Here is a 21,571-nt window from a genome sequence, read left to right on the forward strand (position 1 = left end):
GTAAAATGAGGATTTCCTACCTGGGGCGCTAACGCTGAGGTTCAAAGGCGAGTTGATGACAGGGTTGGAAGGCATGGAGGTGAGGCCCTGTAGGTTAGCGGCCAGCTGGGACATCTGCTGGGACATTTGCTGGGACATCTGCTGCTGGGACATGGGCGCCATGTTTTGCTGCATGCTCGCCAAGTTCTGGAGGTTTTGGAACATCGACGCCACTGTGGGACAACGGTAATGATCAGTGTACACGTTAAATACAGCGTGAAGAGGCTAACTAATTATATTTCTAGCTATTTTAGTTGCCACAAAAAGAGCAAAGTGTAAGTCATCTTTGGTGCTTGATTTTATATTCTTGCGTTTCATGAAGATTTGGTCGTCATCAAGTTTATGCTGAGACTGATACCTTGTGCATTTAGTATGTTTCTTGCTGATTGCTTATCATCTAGTGATCTTTGTTTTGTTTATTATTAATGCGACATACATTTTGCTAGAGAGATTTTACTTAAACTGTGTTATAAAGCAATTGTTTATAAGAACTATCTACGATGGTAAGCAGACTAACAATAGTTGCTTTATTGTAGACGCTAGACGAACTTTTGTGCTATATTTTTAAGATTAAAGTGAATCCTTTGGTTTAAAATAGATTTTTATAACTTTCATTAAGTGTTTTAGAAAATACAAATCTACATGGTTTCATTGAAAGTATTATAACCGTGAAGAAAATTTATTTCTACCCACACAAAAATCAATCTAGACGTCTTGCTACGAAGACACAACATCGAATAATGGATAAGTTGTTGTACGAACTCACTGGAGCCATTCAAGTGCGTGTTATGGTGGGGGGAGCGCGCACGCGGCGACGGCGAGCGCGCCTCGGCCGGCAGTCGTCCGCCACCCTCCGGCGAGCTCGCGCCGCTCTCACGATCCGACTCCGCCTGCTGGCAAACAATACATTTATAAATAACTGAGAATGACACCACATCAGCAATAGAGTTTGGAATAGGCCACTGGATCAAAGAATACCTAGCATCTAGCAATACATTTGGTTGACTTAGAGGTGTAACCGTATCGTTGGTAACTTATTTTGGTCCTTCGAGTCTATAGCAATATTGAACAATGTAATAGTAAGAAGTAAGAAGCCTCTATGATTTATGGCTTATTGTGATTATTCTCTACCGAAAGACTTTTAAAAGCATAACGTATCCCTGTTTTATAAAAGAAAAAGAGGCAACAAGTATTCTTTAAGATTCGTTAGTGGCCACTAATAGTAATAATGAAGCTGTATTCATGTAACTTAAATGTCCTCATACACATTTTCATAATATTTTTGCTGATCAAGAATAAAATGTTAATTGAAAACACAAATTGGTGCCTTAATAAAATTAACCGCAAAAGATTTAAAACAAGCATGAAATAAGATGTCCGAATGAAATTATTACTTCACAACGGATAGATCATTTTCTACAATAATTTCTTCTGTTAAAGTTCGGTTAGTTTACGACTAGTTTATATTAATTAAATAATGTTTTCAGTTACACAAGTTTATTTTTCTGTTCATATATATTAATATCTGTTGTCATTCAACCTACATTGGGGACCAGCGTAGTTTCTTAGTCTCCCCTAACTTAGTACTTCAAGCCGCTCTGTAGAGACGAATAGTGAGCTGATGATGGTTTTTTGTTTCAGATAATTCTTCCAAATGTTAAGTGTACTTTTAAAATGTACAGCTAAATGCAGTTCAACAATTTATTATTGTAAATTTTACACGCTGTATAAAGTACTAGCTATTCCCGTGCGACTTCATCCGCATGGAATTATTATAAATTTATTTTATTGTTACATTTATCAAATTATTAATTGCAAATGTCAAAATGACATGACATGATGATAATCTTGCTTCCTTGATGTTGGCAGCAACTTATGGTCTCTTTCCCACATTAGGGTTTTTATCCAAAATTTCAACCCATAAGTTTAATGGCGATAATATATATAGTCTAAAGCGTGACGTAAGTGTAGGGCTTTTTATTAAAAAAAGAATCATTCAAAAATATGCTGTAATTACTTACATCTTAGGCAACAAAGAAGTGTGTGTTTACGCTTTATTATAATAGTATAGATTACTTTCAGCAACAAAAATATAAGTTTAAAGAAAACAAAAGAAAATCCAGATTTATAATATTAAGTACAGCAAACTAGTTTTGTAACAGCAGGAGTTAAACATGCACCGTACGTCATTTAGGAGTGTGTATTTTCCACCGAGAGCAAGTGTCCGGGTTTAGCGGGTAAATTTGCATCAAAGCTTAGCAAGCGTTAGGGTGGACGAGAACAACCCCTTTTTTATTTTACATTCACTCTTGACACTCAATATAATAAAATCTATATCTTTTATTGATTTTTATGATTAACTAGCTGTTGGCAGTGACTTCGGGAAATTAAAAACTTACATATACCCAAATATCATGTTACGCGACAACCAACATACATCCATACAAACTTTCGCATTTATAATAGTAAGATAGTTCGATTGTTCTAAACACTAAACGACTGAGTTGTTAAAAACACGGGGATCACCGGTAGAGATAGACCTAGAGAAAGATGGATGGATTGCGTGAAAGGTGACATGATCAAGAAGGGAGTGATGACTGAGATGACGGATGATAGAGTGCTTTGGAGGACGAAAACCCGGTCACCTTACGGTAGTAGAATAAGGTAGGAAAATTGATGATAACTAGGTTGTTAAAATTAACTTTGATTCATATGCTTATTACGGCGCTAAGTTTTTGGCTGCGGAAAGCAGAGGACCGCGTTCTTTAAAAGCATTTGATAAGGCCTTTGCCCAACATTGGGCAGACAAAAGCCAACGATATGCCATCCACTTATTGTTTTTTTTTTATTCTGTAATCCATAGAAAATAAATCATAAATTTCGCATTAAATGCAGTTAATTATTTGCAACGAAATATACCGACGGATACCAATGTATTAAAAATCTCAAAGATTTTGTGAAGGATTAATCAAGTCATATTATGAATTAAAATTATTGTTATTTGTTATATTGTGAAATTATCAATAAAATTGTAAGTTTAATATTTACTTCATGATTAAAATAATAAAGTCTTTAGTTAAATACAAAGCGTCAGTGTTGGGCTTAAGCAAAATATTGATATTTAGATGTAATATTAAAAAGTGTATTACTTGGTATAAATAATACGAAACAAATATGCCGACACATTTTGTTACAAAGTAAGGAGTTATAATACATTGTCAGAGAAACAAATTTAAGTAAAACTGTGTATCCTATAATATTCTGTTCTAATGTTTAGTTTAAAAATATGTTGCAATTAGTTAAATTATTGAATTCATTTTTAATTTCATGGTTTACCTGAGTTATTTTACATCTATACTAATACTAACTTTCGCCCGCGACTCCGTCCGCGTGGAGTTCGAAAGAACAAAAGTTAGTAGTTGTGTTCTTCCAGACTATCCTTAACGTCTATGATAAATTTCATCAAGATCCGTTCAGCCGTTTAGGCTACAAACACTAACAATCATCCATCTATCTAAACTTTCGCATTTATAATATTAGTAAGATTATAACGAGGAAAGATTTGTATTTTTGTATCTATCGTAAGAACTGAAAAACTATTAGTCCGATTATTTTTTGATTCCGCGCGGGCAAAGTATCAACTAATAGCTAGTGTATTTTAATTAGATTGTTTTGAATTATTTCATTATATATAGAAACATTTACGAAGGCTATTCCGGTATATTATAGCCGTACTATTAAAATTAAGGAAATGTTATGTTATATGTCAAACTATACTAATATAGTAAAGCGTAAACACACACTACTTCGTGTCGTAGGATGTCAGTAATCACGGCATATTTTCGAATAATTCTCTCTGTATTAAGAAACCCTAGACATACGACACGCTTTAGGCTATATATTTTCATGCTTTCAAACTGAAGGAGTAAATAAAACCTTCATGTGGAAAAGGGTCCATTAAGCTGTCAACATTAAGGAACCAAAGTTATAATAGTAATTGTGACATTTGAAATTGAGAATTTGACTAATGTAAACAATAGTCTTACTTTTTATTTCTTATTATAAATGCGAATGTTTAGATGGATGTTTGTTAGAGTTTGTAGCTTAAACGGCTGTACAGATCTCGATGAAATTTGATATACTAATCTCGATATCGATGAAAATTGGGATACTCTCTTATGTTTTTTTTAATTCCACGCGAACGGTGTTACGGGCGAAAGCTAGTAAATTATAATTTCACGCAGATAAAGCCGCATGGAAACAGCTAGTTCATAATAAAATTACATCGATTATATATGTATATTGTGTAAATTTAATGTTTATAAGTTATTTTAAAACGTTTTAACGGCCTTGAGTATTGATGTATTAAATACATAATCATTTCTTAATCGTCTACCAATTAGTCGAAGCAAATTACATTATATTAAATGTTAACAATAATTAAACATTCCGTTTTATTATTAAAGATAAATCATTGATTTATATTCGCAAATTGTATAATAAATGTCTATCAAATGAGTTGTAATTCATAAAAATGTTTTAACCATTTGTTTTTTTGATAAAACACAAATTTTTTCCACAGATTATCGATTGCCGATTCTGCAATTACGTATGCTAATAAGTAGATAACCATAAACAAGAAATAGAATAGAATAAGTAGATAACAAAAGGTTATAAATCTATAATTTAAATTAATATAACAATAATTAAATTTTAAATTTGTTAAATGATGTAGGAATATTTTGTGAAAAGATCGATTCCAAAAATTTTGCAAAGGAATAGACATAAACGCGTTGGGTCGAATTTTTTCAATTTTTATGACATTTATAAATCGTTTTATATAAAAACAACGTCGATTAATAAAAGTACTAATATATTGAGTTTAAAAAAAACTATATCTTGTTAAATTATCTACAACTCTTAATATAAAAGACAAATTAATAATACTTACAAAGGACAATGTCATTATCTTCACGGCTGTTGAAATTTTCACTTTATTTTTTAAAAAAATATCGTATCTTACAGTCCTGTTGTCTTTTCTTGTTAAATTAATAATTTCGCGGACGTAGCGACGTCGGAACTTTTCAGACTTCAAAACTTCCCTTGAATCAAACTGACTAGTGAACCATACGAATTCACTGAAGCAAAGAGATAACAAAGATACATTTAATACAGAAAAATAGTTAATTGTATTTTAATTGTTATCAATTAAAATTATCAAATCGGTTAAACACTATCACGATTATTCTGTTTCTTACACTAACGTCAAAAGTTTCTACTGTACGTCAAAAGTTCTACGCTTCAAAACGGAACCGCACTGGAGATACGCAAAAGGGAAACGAGCACTATCGACAAAGCGTTCGCGATTTTTTTTAATTTCGTTTTTTTTTTTTCATTTATTTATCAACAAGCGGCACACATACAGCCGCGCGCCAAGTTGCACGGCGCGGAATGAAAGCGCGTCATCAGTTTAAAAAATCAACCCCTTCGGTGGTGGGTCTGGAAAAAAACGCGGCCCCCGCGGGCGGGGGCGCAGGGGGCCACCCACCGAAATCCTTGCCAAAGCGATCGCCGCCACTTGTCACTTGTCGAATGAGTATTATAATTAGATTTGTAGATTAGCGTTTTAATTATTACATCGTCATATTTATTTTTTCATTCATGCATTATTCAAAAAAAAAAATTTTTATAAATGAAACAATTGATGTATATACTCTAACTGGCGCAATCGGAGTATATTTTTCATTCAAACGGCCAAATATTGAAACGAATCCTAAATCTTTGCTTTGTAAGTGCGGTTCACAATCTTTTAAAGACAATTTGAAAGGAATTTGGAGTTTAAGCGTAGTCTTATTAGTAGATAACTCTGAGTGCGGGATTAAGATCATAAATAGAAAACATCAAGTGACTACTTAAATGTTATTTTGTTGAAATAATTATTAAAAAAAACTTTCATTATTTTAATATCCGGCATCGCTTTTTGGCCATGACTTTTAAGAAACATGTTTACGTATTTTTCAAAATGAAACCTTCAAAACTATAATTATTTACTAGTTTGTCGAACATTTATTAATAACATAAAAAATTCAAATCTTGTATATTTCAAAAGGATTATTTTTACATTGTATTTCCGTTGTTTATAGCCAACTCGAACATTCATCCCTCATAACCTTATAAATGCATTTCTGTTGGTGTTTCCTCAGTGAAAACGCATTAAACATGTCAGGTAAACTATAAACTAAAAGTAACATTAAAACATTAATCAACGATCGACGAAAGTAAACTGACAATTTGAGAGTCAATTTTCGATTTAACGGTTTTCGTGGTTTTGGGAATCGTAACTAACTCGGAGCACTTTAATGTATTGACAATTCGTTAATATTGGCTTCCTTCTAGTTGGGTTTTTCAACTCTTGTATGATATTTTCTTTTAGCTTTATTAATTATTATGTTTGCAACTTGTATAAGAATGTACTTATAGAATGAATTAAAATTAAGTTACTTCATCTTTTTCAAATTTCGAACAAAGCTTTTATTGTATTTATTTAGGTTTATATAACTTTTTTTAATAATATAGAAACTTCAATTTTATTTAAGTTTTTCTAAATACATATGTTAATAAGTCGACGCATGTCTGATAATGCTTAAACATTTTATAACGTGAGTTTTATATTTCATGTGTTAGAATTTTGTTTCAATAAAAAGTGCTCGAGCGAAATGAGAAAGGCGCGGAGGGCAACAATGAATAACGAACGAGTAGAAAAATTATCACCGGCAAATAACATTCGAAATAATCAGCGGTACACGAAAAAATCAGTAATTATTCAGATGAAGTTGGACGAACGAAGGGGTGTGGGGGCAAAGGCCGGCCAAAATAAAAACTGCGTTGCGTAGGGGCGACACCCCCGGCCCCCAGCTCGGCTCTACAAATGTTATCTAACTGCGTTCGGATCGCGCCGCTGCCCCGTTCAGAATTAGCGCGCTCCGAGCCTCCAATTTCAATTTGTAGTCCATTTTTTCCTCGAATAGTTGTTCCTGATGGAAAAGGCTAGGATCGGCTAGAGAGGCGGCCTAAGCCGCGTCGCCGCGCCGCCGCGCCCGCTGACCCGCCGCGGTCGCGGGGCATCTCATTACCCGCGGCGTAAGTGGGCATTATCGGGCGCGGTCCACACACGCGTCGCGTTGTCAGCGCGGATGTGTGTGTAGATTTTTACTCATTAATTTTAAAACGCTCCGGATTTTTTTCAGGGCGGGTGCCGGGGCCCGTGGGGCGCGGAGGGGGGCAGAATTGGCGATGGCCGCCGGGCGGGGGCGGGGTGTCACCGGCGGGGGTTATTAAATAGATTGGTCCGCGGCCGAACGGAGCCGCCGATCTGCACTTGTACTCGCGTCATTAACGGGTTGAGAACCGATTTTAAATCGTGAAATAACAGCCTGTTACAGGAAAAGTTGAGCGGGGCTTATCGGGGTCCCTCTCCGTCCTATTCCGACCGGGGTTAATTGCATTAAAATGTCTAAGTGTACATTTGTTGTACGACTGGGGCGCCGTGTCGCGACGCCCGGCTGTCGTCCTGCAAGACCGCAGTAAAGACGCGCGATGTCTCGGCCGCCGCGATCATCGGGGCCAGTCGGCCGTTCGATACACACACGCACGGAGTTTTTTTTGCTGCGGCCGTGTGGGGGCGGCCGGGCGGGGTGGCTGTGGGGGGCGGAATTGTGAAAAATACTCGAAAAAAGGCGAAATTGTAGCAGATATATAATTAAAGTCCGACGTACAGTACCGGTGTACGGCGATGTATTATGCAGACGCGGCACGCGGGTGTCGCGCGACTCGCCGCGGCGCCGGACCAGCGCTGTGCCGCAAACCGTCCGACAAATATTAATTGAACAGACGTACTTGTATTTACAAGATGTAGTATTATTTTTCATTCCCTTTTACATACGAGTACTTATGCTTGATGTTTTCTTAATTAACATATCTGAATTTTAAAAATTTACTATTGTTAATATATGATAAAGTAACATGTAATGCTTTTAAAAAGTCAAATATCACAGGTATGTTGTGTACATCATGGGTATGGATCTTTTGAGAATAAAGCAATCAAGTGTTAAGTTCATCAAACATCATTTAGACGCTTTGTGAATGCGGTGCAAGTTTTCTCAGAAGTGAAAAAAGTAAGAAACTTATCAAAACAAAGTTAGTTTATAATTAATTATTTACGGCTTACTCACGTATACTTTTCTTTTTCCGGTGACGGCACCGACCAGTTTCAGACCCTGCGGGGGTCCTTCTTCAGGGCGAGGGTTAATAATATAAAAGTTAGTTTATTTCAATTAATTATATATGAACTTTTTAAACCGTACGTAGAGACACCTAATTACACCGCTACGAATGATGTAAATACAAACGATTAACCAACAACAAAAACTGCATCATTTCGCCTAAAATAAAGTGCACTTGAATTGTCTAGATTGTTAAAGCGGTTCATTCGAAACAAAGCAGCGATCAAACGAAATAAAATTCGATTTGAAAGTCGTTAACAAAAGCACTTGCCTTGTACAACAAATAACGTAATAACGAAATAATAATGAAATTCATTGTTACCTCAAGAGCACATCTCAATAAACGTCCGCGGGGGGGCTATCCCGCCGTCGATCGACACACGACAGATGGTTAGGAGGGGGCCCGCGATTAATTTAACATTAAATTCAATAATAACCTCCCATTTATTGCGTAATTTCCTTCCAATTACCATTCATTTATCGGTCTGTAACGAGATTTGTGATGAGTGCGTTAGTGTTTTTTGTCTATAGAATAGACCCTCAATGTTTGTTATTAGAAATTTTAACATCCTATAAATAAGTTACTTTTTTAATTTACTATTTTAGTCTGTGTAACTCGATTGATGACTGTAGCTTATTTTTATTACTTGAGTTAAAGAAGTTGAGAAATTAAGCTCAAATTTTATGCTACAAAATTACTTTTACGAAACTATTGTCGTAGAGTCCTCAGACTTTTTATGTGCCGATAGTTTAGTCGGTCGATTAATCATTATGAATATGTATGGAGGTGCAGATATTATACCGTTTTTATATGATTTTACAGTTAAAAAGTCTATAGCGGAGTCTCTTAAGAAAAAAGCAGGAATGGTAATATATGATAACGTATGATATGTATCGACGTAGAAAATAAATTTTTTAACCCATATTCCCACGATTAAGCAAATTAAAGACCTTTTACACTATGTTAAAATAAACAGAATCATTTAAAAATATAAGTGCATGTAAATAAATTAAATTAAATAAATAGTTTTCAATGGACAAACTTCAGAACATGTTATTTTAGATTGAATGCTCGTAGTGGCCACTTTAGAATCATTCAATTGTTCGTAAAGAACGGAATTCATTGTAATTTTTTTATTATGTATTGAATGAGTGAATGATAATTTAAATCGGTAATATAACAGATCTATGTACGTGCAATTTGTAAGATGTAGAGTTTTATCCTTCAGATTTAATATTATAAATGCGAAAGTTTAGATAGATAGATAGATTTTTGATGGAGTTTGTACCCTAAACGGCTGAACGAATTTCGATGAAATTTAGTATAGATGTAGAGGAGAGTCTGGAAGAACACATAGACTATTCACTTTAGTTTTTTTTAATTCCACGTGGACAGATTCTCGACCGAAAGCTAGTGCTTTACTATTTAATAAATCTATTGCAATGCTCTGACTTTAAAATGTTAATTGTTTTTTAATTAAATATTGTTATCAATTCAAGATATAATTTAATTGTAAATAAAAATAATTATTTAATTATTAATTTGTAATTATTATTTTGATAAGCATTTTAAACATTAAATAGAAATTTGTTAACCGCAAGTTTTAATGTGGTTTCTTTGATATAAAAACTTGTTTGCTTTATATTTTTACGTAGTAATTAATCTTGTAAAAATAATAGTTTGTCGGGTCGTTTGTATGTAAAGTAGTACTGTTATTTGGTATTCATGAGTTGGCGGGAAAGTGAAATTATGGCGCATTACGATACTAACGTTTGTTATTGATAATAAAGGGTTTTCTAGAATAAAACTAATGCGATACTTTAATAATTTTAGTAATATTATAAATGTGAAAGTTAAGATGTATGGATGGTAGTTACATAATGTTTTTTTTTTATTTATTTATTTGAACAAGAAAATATATAATGACGCCGAACTGCACAACAGTTTATTGGCGATAGACACCCATTTCTTATATTTATTCTTATATATTTACTTATTCTTATGTTATTTACATTTGCTTTAATTTTGTGAGAAATGCGTTCTTAATTTGTTTTTTGCAATGTTTTTGGATTTACTGTTTTCTTCTCCAAAGCGGTTTAATGGATTTTAATAAAATTAGCAAAATAACATAACAAAGTCTTAAAAAACAAATACAGTACTTAATAATATTTGTTTTATTCCGCGCGTTTGAAGTCACGTGCAAAAGTTAACTTTTATATAATGCAATTTATAATGAAACATTAATCAAGTATTAAAAACATTACATAACAAAAAAAGAATTATCAAAATCGGTCCACTAGCGGCGGAGTTATGCCGTAACATCTATAAAAAAACAGACGAATTGAGTACCTCCTTCTTTTGAGAAGTCGGTCACAAACTCCAATTGCATTAAAGATTTTAAAACTATCTTTTTAGGACAGTGAGAGATACGATCTCAAATAAATAAGTTAAAAATGTGTTTTTAAATAATTAAGACTAACACGATATTTGTCTTATAGACAACATTCTAAGTGAGCTTCAAGGCTGAATAAAATATTTGGAGCTTTAACGTAAATATTGGTAGGGATAAAGTGCTCGGCCATCCCCCGCCTCATCCCACTGCCCAATCGACATACCTCGAAGCCTGCAGTAGTTTTTCAAATATGCAATTTACTGATTTAAAAAAAAAGAAAGCCGACCGGTCGTCCGCCGGGACCATGGAAAATGGCCGGTGAAAAAAAAAGAAACGAGGAAGCAATGAAAAATAGGCCCGTAGGTATTAAGTGGATGTGTGGACCCCTACTGGCTAATTTGTTACGTCATTGTGACGTCATCGGGTGGGCTATTATTAAAAAAAAATCGATAATTAAGTTTGTAAATCTATTTCCAGTTATGAGATTTGAATTTCCTTGTTTTTACAACTTCGTAGTATTTGATATGAACTTTGTAATTTATGTAATCGAAGGAAATTTTTGCAAGATATTGTGATTTGCATTGTAAGTAATTAATCAACTTAAAAAAATCCTTTTGTAATAAAAGTTTATTGTGTGTTCTCTCTTTATTTAGTTTCGCAACTCAAGGTCATGTGTAAGTTATATTTGTTACGTCTTGTAGTAAAAAATAATACAATATTATCTAACAAAATTAAGAAAAAACTATAAAAAATCTATAAAAAACGTATAATCAAGTAAAAACGTCAAAACAAAGATTACCTTTACAATATATTCTTTCTTTACGATACAAAAACGATTTATAAATTTCCCGCCTACTTGAATTATAAAACGCCTTTTAAGTGAGGTAATTTCTTGCGTCTTTATTGAATAGTAAATACGCGACATCGCCAGGCAAGTCGCCGCAAATAAGGGAGGTTATTTCGTAATACACTGGGTCATTACACCCATATAGAAAGAAACGTAAGCCACAATTAAAGCCGGCATTTTGCAATTAAAATAATGGCCGTCACACCTATGAGACAATTAGGCGGGAACAAATTCTATGTTTTGGTAACAGTCGCGGCCTAATTATGGCTAATCAAAAAAATGTTAATGCACTATAATGGAGGGTAATAGCGCTTGGTTTTAGTCTGATATGATGATAATGAAAGCTTATTACATTTTTTTCAGAATAGCACCCTACGGTGTTGTTTTGTCATTGTGTTTATTGTGTTATTTCATTGTAACTATAACGAATTTGATTCCATCGTAATTAATTTGTACACTTTTTGCGAACGTCATATAATTTGTTTTCTTAATTTTGTGCGTAATTCTACTGTTATGTTTGCATTTAAATTAACTACAAAATATTAAAGTAAGTTTATAACATAGTCTTTGTTATTATATTAAGTCTATACTAATGTTATAAAGAGGAAAACTTTGTAGTCAATAGGCTCAAAAACTACTGAGCCGATTAGAAAAATTCTAACACCATTAAAAAGCTACGTTATCAGTGAGTAACATAGGCTACATTTTTTTTTATAATTTTATATCACGCAGACGAAGTCGCGGGCGAAAGCTAGTTATTCACAAAATTAATCCAGTACACTTACTGGACTGGAATTTGATGATGTAAGATAAAATAAGCAAACAATTACATTACTTCAAATCGATTCAGTATTCGATTAAAATTAACTAATCTCTGATTTTGCATAATAAAGAAAGTGTTGAGTGGAACTCGACAAGAATGTAAAAAATTGTAATGAATATTTTTACTTTTTAATAATAAACTATAGTCAATTGAATAAAGACTGAGTAAATTGTCAGATTATTACCGTATATTAATTATTCCGCCAGCGGGCAACGAAACAAGGATAATTTGTTTTAATCCAAATAGTAAAGGTATTATGTAGTTCTAATCGCAAAATAATTGCCCCCAAGTTACATTAAAAATATCGTTAAGGTAAACAGCGGTACAATACTTTGTTTACTATAGTTACCAATGTTTCTTTACTAAACTACTGACTTATATTACATTTATACTGTAATTAACTATTAAAATGTTTGCTTGTAAATTTAGTTCCATCATCACTTGTAAATATAGCATTTTTTAATCATTTGATTAAAATATTGAAAATATTTCATTAAAATTTTTGAAATAAGCAAATATGCATTTTAAAAATAACAATGCCTCAATGTTAAATGCGATTACTGGAAAAGAAAATAGTTCTTTTATTCCCCTTTATCGTATCAAGTAAACGTCCCCGTACCAAGTTTATATAAAAAAAATCAAGTTGACATAACCGTCGTTGTATCAACGTTGTTAGGCGATTATATTGACAAGTTGCAGTGGCGTAATAGTGTCTGAGTAGAGGGCCGGTGGGCCATTAAGAAGGGGAAATTAGTGCATTATTGACTGATTTCCCGTTCCAACTAACTGATAGACGGCATCGCGCCGGCTTTTCGTTTTAAAATGCCGGCCGGCTGTTTACTACATTAGTGTTCGTCGAACTTTCGCGCTTGCCCTATTTTTATAAGGTAACGATTTGTTTTTTTTATTTTATTAAATAACATTTCAAGTGTTATAATTCGAGTAGTATTCTTCTCCAGAGTGTTGAAGTGTTCATTATCAATCACGTTCATTGTTTAATTAACTATATAATTATTCGATTAAAATTTTGATTTCAAAAATATAATGATTAAAAACTGGAATTAAATTTCAAAATTCTAATGAAACATCAGAGCCAATCGCTAATGTATTTATTATTATTTTATTTTTTTATTTTATTTGAAAGGAATTTCTACACAAGACATTGCTCTACTATAGATTAATAATAAAAATAAAATATTGTTATTAACAAGGAACTTTCTTCATCGCACAGCCGCGTTGTAGAACGGTCTGTCCTCGGTGCTATTTACAAACCAGTACAACTTAGTGTCCATTAAAAAACGATCCCAAAATTTCTTCAAAGGCCGGCAACGCATTTATAGTTCCTCTGGTTTTGCGGATATCCACGTGAGTCCGCATGTCTTATATAAAATTTGGATAGTTGTAATCATTTATTGTAATTATATCCGATATCGAAAGAACCCTTAGAGTGCGGGGGCGGGGGCGGATTGCGGGGCGGGGGCGACAGCAGCGGGTCCAATTAGTTTTTATGATGTGCTTCATTACAGCCGTGTTAATTATTGTTGCTATTGCTATGAACGCCTTTTTCAATCTCTTATTATAATAACGAACCATCATTGTACTTTTATTTACAATTTTTAATTGTCTCTTAATTATATTGTTATTTTTATAATTAATATGATGTTTTTTTCTTCATTCAAATCAACGATTTTTATCCGATTGATTGTACGATTTTATTTATCACTGGCTTTCGCCCGCGACTCCGTCCGCGTGGAGTAAACAAAAACAAAAGTGAGTAGCTTATGTGTTCTTCCACACTATCCTCTACTTCTATACCAAATTTCAGCGAAATCTGTTATGCCGTTTAGGCTACGAACGCTAACAAACATCCATCCATCCATCTAAGCTTTCGCATTTATAATATTAGCATGAAGTATGAAGCATGTACTATGGCATATGCCTTTCTGTTTAATTACTTTGTTATAGAGAAGTAAGTGTACTTAATTGTTTTTTTTATTTAATTTCTAGTATTAATTTATTTTAAGTTCGTAAACAGGTGATATTAATTCTTTTCATTTACCACCCACTGTCAACATAATCGTATTAACATAATTGTCACTTCATTGTTAATGACTTCTGCTAACTCACCTAAAGGTCGTGAGGTGTAAAGTGTAAACATTTCGTAGACTTCATGGGTTTTTTACTTTATTTTTAATTATCCTAGGACAATGTTAAACTAAATAACTAAACCGTCTTGAGTGTTGTCACAAAGTGTGCCGTACTTTGTCGTCTCAAGATCATTTAGTCGATTTATCTTGGTTTATTTTATTTATTTTTTAAATAGGTGACGATCGAAGCACAGAAAACTAGGAACTAATATATTATTATGAAATCGCGAAGTATTAATGGGTATAAAAAATAATTTTATAAAGGATATGTACAACTTTGCAATTTATTTTTCTTTTCTTAACATTTGCTTCATTTAAAAATATTATCTCAGCGTAGAGTACAAATTTTTCGCTATAAGTTTTATTAATAATTAAATACAAGCTCTTTACCCAGGATTTCTCGGTTTATATAAACTCTCGGTGCTAATGAAATTCGTTAAAGTATTTGATTTATAAGAGATACAAGGGTAACTGAAGCATCACGCAATTCCAGTGTTCTTTTTTAGTTATTTCTTACATCACGATGTTTTGAAGTGTTGATTCGTGACGCACATCGTGTACTCGACTATAACACTTTAATAAGCGAAACCATAAATCCACCCACTAATTGGTCCGATTAGAAATTTTAATTATTTTATAGATTTCTTTTGTAATATTATCGTACTCTTTATTGCTGGCCGATTCGTTTTCTACTTAATAGCTTGTTGGAATTGATTGTTAACATGTTGTTCATTTGATTTCACCAATTATGAATTTGTTTCGACTTGCGTTAAACACTTTTAATGTATTTTCGATTTATAATAACGTTCGTACAAAGGCGAAGAAAGTTGTACCTTTTAATTACTTCCTTTTGTTCATTAATATACAAAAGTTTTATAGTTTCTAATTAATTTTAATTTGAAATATCTATAAGTAAAATACATTATGATTTATATTTCCAAGTCTTTTCATATTTCCCACATAAAAAAACAACGAAACAAATTCCTGTTACATAAGTGTGTTAATATGTAGAATAGATCATTACTACTCGTATTATTTATTATTTATTGTTTTATTTATTATTGATCACTTAAATTGATTTTTCTTGGTTACAAGGCACATGACAAATTTATTAAGGCTTCCAAATAGTGTGCGGGCCTTAACGACAATATATCACAAGGCATGTGTGTCGTGTCGTGTCGTAATTTTGAGGCCTAGCGTCTCAGCATTCTGAGAATTTGAATTTTCAGAATTTACCTTACGGAAACGATCTCACGGGCTTGTGCATTTTGGAATTTACCTTAGAGCCTTTGATTGAATCGGAAGCAAATTTGGTAGGCCGGTGCGAGGCGTGTAGGAGGATGGGAACTTGTGCTTTGTCTCTCTTGTAGACAGTCTTATTCAATACGATAAGAGTAATTTAGTCGGACATCGTTATTACAAAAATATATGTTATACTATTTGTATTAATGTCTGCGTGGAAATAAAAAAAAAAAGGTAAGTAGCCTATGTGTTCTTCCAGACTATCCTATGTAGCTATGCCAAATTTCATCGAGATCAGTTCAGCCGTATAGGATACAAACTCTAACAAACATCGATCCATCCATCTAAACTTTCGCATTTATTATATTAGTAAGATATGTAGAAAAGTCGGTAATTTTAATTTTTAAATTATTTCATTAACATTTTAAAATTCCTTCCCTCTCTTACACTACACTAGATATATCTTGCCTCTCTATCATGTAACGAAATGTTACACTGACGCGTCCTTGAGAACATCGACATTAAATACTTTTCTATCTTTATATGTTGATATAAGGTATTGTAGACCAGTGAGGTTAAATTTAGTATTTAACACAAACAACACGTGTTCCAGCCCCCGGGTGTCTACAATCAATCACGTATACTTACTGTCGCAATTTAATGATCTCAAACTAATGTAATGACTCCGATGGCCTTTGCAAACAACCATCGTACCTTGATACGGCTGTCAAGCGATTATTGACTATAATACGATGAGTTAAAACTTTTGGCAAATATCCATTTAACTGGCGTGCATGAGATCATAGCTGGCACTCTTGATTTATTCCTTTCAACCACTTGACCCACATTCGCGTGTTGCCTTTAATTGTTAATAAGTATAATTAAAATGCGTGTTAAATATACGTGGTATGTTACTGGCGAATGTTTTTGCAACCCAGTGTATCAATTTCTGTTAACCAGTAAATTGTGTAAATTCACGTTTGTATTGCGTCTATACTTGCATACAAATATAATAAAGCGTAAACACACTACTTCGTGGCGTAAGGTGTTAGAAATCACAGCATATTTTTGAATAATTCTTTCTTTAATAAAAAGCCTCATATTTAAGACACGATATAGACTATATATTTGTCCGTTATTAAACTAAAAGGGTAAAAGGGTAAAAACCTTCACGTGGGAAAGTGATCACAACCTACTAGTTGCCAACATTAAGAAAAGAAAGTTATTATGGTAACGGTTTTGACGTTTGCGATTGAGAATGACAAAGGTAAATAATGTAATAAAGTTTTTATGAATGAACGGATGAAGCCGCGCGGGAACAGCTAGTATGTAATAGTATTTACTGCAGTTATTAATACTCTTAGGACTTTATTCCTTAATAATTAATGTATTTAATACGAAATGTACCTGTCCACATACAAAGTAATAAATTATTGTTTATTATAAAATAATTTTATGTATTAATTGTATCTTGTTTCACGACTTTGCATAGATTTATATTAATAAAAGTAATGAATTCACGTCTATTCTCTTAAGATTAATAAGTTAGATGGATATGCATTTATAAAATAATAGGTTATGAAAAATGAAACACTCTGTATCTGGTCACGTTAATACTAAACTATTATAAAGCGTGTACCAATTTATTGAAATGATATCATCACCTTAATGTACATAATATTGTTTTTACAGTAACTGATCTGTTCTACATCCCTTCAATATTTTTGCATCGCATTAAGTGTGTATGCACCTTTAAAATCGTGTTCGCGTTATTTTATGTTAGAAATCTATCCTAAAGCGTACACACTTCTTAGTTATGTATGATGTCAGTATATTTTGGAATATCTTCCTTTAATAAAAAGCCCTACACTTACTATACGCTTTAGGCTAATAGTTTCACACTGAAAGTTTTTAAAATGAAAACAATGAAATAAAGTTTTTATAATTTCATGCGACAACGACCGACGTAGGTAGGAGCTAGGTAACATGTGTTATCTGTTTGTCTCCTGAATGTAACCATTAGAATATGATATTTGAAATCACACTATTTGTACTGTATGCTTTGGACGTCCGCTCCTGTCGATGGCTCGGATATAACTGACTTGCTGGTTTGACATAATAAATGCGAAAGTTTAGATGGATGGATGTTAGAGTTTGTAGCCTATAAGCCTGAACGGATTTCGATGTAATGTGGCATAGATGTAGAACATTGCCTGAAATAACACAAAGGCTACTCACCTTTGATATTTCTAATTCCACGCGGACGGAGTCGCTGACGAAAGCTAGTACATCTATAAATGTCGGTTTACACTGAAGTTTCGTAATTAATTCATCAATATTATAAGATTATGTATAATAAAATTATTAAAAATTATAATGAGTGCTATAAATAATTTTCTAATCGACCTGTGAATTAGAAATCCGCGTATAATTTATTGACGACCTTCGGACGTGTAATAATTCATTTGCCGACTTAGCTATGTATATGTACATTGTTGTTTGAAAGTTAACGACTTCCATACATCCATACATTGCACACTAGTTCCTGTGAATTAAAAGAAATATCATAAACAACACGCAAATCACGGTTAAGAATGTCGCCGACTGATAGTGAATTAAATCCATTTGCATTTTGCCTAGTTTAGATTATTGTTAAATAGATAATTTATTTAATTAAAATTGCTAAGTAATTTTATGTTGGGATTGGGCGTGTTTGAGCGCAGTTTTATTAAAGTTTTATGGATTACTAAATCCGTACCACATATAAAATCAATCTACCCATCATCTTCTTTGTATCTTTGTCTTGTGTATAAATAAGCTAGCTTTCGCCCGCGACTCCGTCTGCGTGGAATTAAAAATAAAAGTAAATTACCAATATGTTCTTCTAGACTATGCTTAATATCTACGTCAAATTAAATCGACATCCGTTCAGCCTTTTAGGCTACAAACTCTAACAAATATCCATCCATACATTTAAACTTTCGCATTTATAATATTAGTAAGAAGTAAGATGTAAAAGGAATATTTAAATTAAAGGGTTTATTTTAATTACAAACGTCTGGTAGGAATCGTATTGGAATACACATAAACATAAGCACACAGTAATAGCTATCAGCAATGAGGTCGCTATATCGACTTGAGCGTCGCGCCGCATGCATTACCAGCTAATTACGTCTCGATTATGATCGCGCCGCGTCGCTGCATATTTTATAGCACGGCCGTATTGTTCCGCGCGGTGTGCGACCGCCTTTATGTCGGCCCCTTGCTCCCTTTTGAATCGCGTATTGTGATTACAGATTTATGCTCCGACGAAGTCGATAATTTTTACGAAATTAGCAAGACGTAGGCTTCTTTTAATGAAAAAATATTTTAACTAAAGATGTTATTGTTTAAACTGCGGTTCTTTGGTTTAATTTCCAATTACAATACATTTTATACCTAAAACTAGCGGTTCCAGTGCGGCATCATCCGCTTAAAATTATAAAAAACTATGTTTTATTGTTTACATTTGTCAAATTCTTAATTGCAAATGTCAAAATAACTATAATAACCTTGCCGTCTTAATGTTGGCAGCTTGTAGTTTACGGTCTCTTTCCTATGAAGGATTTTTTCCAAGTTATTTACCCCTTAAGGTTATTAGCGTGAAAATAAAGCCTAAAGCGTGTCGTATGTGTAGGGCTTTTTATTAAGGAAAGAATCATTAAAAAACATGTTGTGATTGCTGACATCCTACGCCACGAAGTAGTGTGTTTATGCTGAAAAAAGAATTATTTAAAAGTATGCTGTAATTGCTGACATCTTATGCAACAAAGAGGTGTATGTTTACGCTTTATTATATTAGTATAATTCAACTTCGACGTCATAATTCTATAAATTGGAATAAAATAAAATGTAACACGCTGTATATTGCGCACACATTGACAAACTACAGCGATACATTACATACATTACCGTACGGCTCTAATTATACATCATTATTACTAATTGTACAATACACCGACTAAGAAGTATTCGCGTCTATTAATGACAAAAGCAATTAGGGCGCACCCACACTAAAGTAACGCAGCGTTGGGACTTCACGTGTGTGCCGCACGAAGATGCATTAGTACAATAGTGTGTGTAAATTTGCTTTTGGAACGGGGAAAACGGAAAAATAAACTCATAGAGGTTATTTTTCAATGTCTGCTATGGTTCGATCGCTACAACCATAATGATAACAGTTTAATGAATGTTCGTATTCGGTCAGAAAATTGTACACTTTTTATGAACAAGGTAAACAATCATTTGCTGGAAACCGTTGGTTTGTATCGCTAGTTGAAATATTTAAGTGGTCGTTTCCAATTACTTAGGAATAGCGATTCGTTATAGGTAAATGTAAAACTCAAAATTAGTTCTATCTATACTAATATTATAAAGAGGAGAGATTTGGATTTATGTTTGTATTGAAATAACTCAAAAACTGCTGGGCCGATTTTTAAAATATTTTACCATTATAAAACTACATTATCAGTACATTTTTTAATGCTGAGAATTTAGATGTATGGATGGACGTTTGTTAGAGTTTGTAGCTTAAACGGCTGAACGGATTTTGATCAAATTTGGTATAGATGTAGAGGATAGTCTGTAAGAATACAAAGGGTACTCTACTCGCTTTTGTTTTTTTAATTCCATGCGGAGGGAGTCGCGAGCAACAGCTAGTAACATCACAATTCTTGTTCTACCATTATAATGAGCTGAGCTAAACTACGATTTGAAAAATATATAATACTACTAAATCCTTCGATTGTAGGAAACATAATTTCTGTACATAAACTAGTATGAAGGAAGTATGTATTACATTTATTTATTCCCAACAGGGATGATATAAAAAAATCGATATAAATAATCCCAAGTAGGGTTGGCGACAGGCAGGCGGCCGGCCGCAAAAAATAGTGCCGAATCTAAAGGTTTTTGAGACCCGAGGATAAGATACGAAATGAGTATATTAGAGGAAGTTTGAGAGTAGCCCCCATAATAGAGAAGGTTAGGAGTAAAAGGTTAGCATGGTATGGGCATGTTATGAGGAGGGATGAATCGCATGTTACAAGGAGAACGTTAGTTATGGGTGTGGAAGGGTACATCGGTAGAGGTAGACCTAGAAAGAGATGGATGGATTGTGTAAAAGGTGACATGATCAAAAAGGGAGTGATGACTGAGATGACGTATGATAGAGTTATGTGGAGGACAAAAACCTGTTGCGCCGACCCTACGGGAGTAGGATAAGGAGATGATGATGATGATATAAATTAATATCGATACTAAAGGTGATTTGTGTATCGATATGACACGCATCTATGTTTACTGTAAGCACGTGTGACGTCACGGGGCATCATTAGCCGAATGCTTAATGGTGCTAAGCATGCAGCGAGATCGCCGCGTGCTATTGCTGCTCCATTGTCACACACGGCACGTTATTTATTTTTTGCTCATTTACTTTTTTCAATACGAGCTTTTTAATTTCTCAACTGACAGGCATTTTGAAGCATTGCAAGAAGTTTTTTTTTTTAAATGAGGTCGAGAAACGTAGACACTAGCCTAAATCGACACCAAGGCCTAATTTGCCTAACTATATTACTACAATGTTTTTTTCTTTATATTCAGTACTTTAATTTTACGATTTGATAAAATATCATGAAATTGTAATCAGAAACATACTAAAGTGTAGAAGTTAACCCTTAACTTGGCAGAATTATATTTTTTCGAATATCAAAATAATATTCATAGCACTTAACCTTGATGACCCAAGGTGTCTAGAAAAA

At 33.4% G+C, this 21,571-nt stretch overlaps 1 protein-coding gene across 9 annotated transcripts in view; it reads right to left on the bottom strand.

The window, feature by feature from the left end:
- Window positions 1-21,571, bottom strand: part of LOC106107647 (POU domain, class 6, transcription factor 2) — a 123,577-nt gene that overhangs the window by 32,812 nt on the left and 69,194 nt on the right. For 7 of the 9 annotated variants that reach the window (XM_013288600.1, XM_013288597.1, XM_013288595.1 and 4 more), the window contains 2 exons: window positions 806-932; window positions 21-212 (listed from right to left, as the gene is read on the bottom strand). In XM_013288600.1, coding sequence (XP_013144054.1) covers window positions 21-212; window positions 806-932 — 319 coding nt within the window. The remainder of the gene's footprint in view (window positions 1-20; window positions 213-805; window positions 933-21,571) is intronic. The other 2 variants (XM_013288596.1, XM_013288594.1) reach the window with 1 other exon arrangement.

The sequence above is a fragment of the Papilio polytes genome, unplaced genomic scaffold (genome assembly GCF_000836215.1).
Source record: "Papilio polytes unplaced genomic scaffold, Ppol_1.0 DF821956.1, whole genome shotgun sequence".
NCBI lineage: Eukaryota > Metazoa > Arthropoda > Insecta > Lepidoptera > Papilionidae > Papilio > Papilio polytes.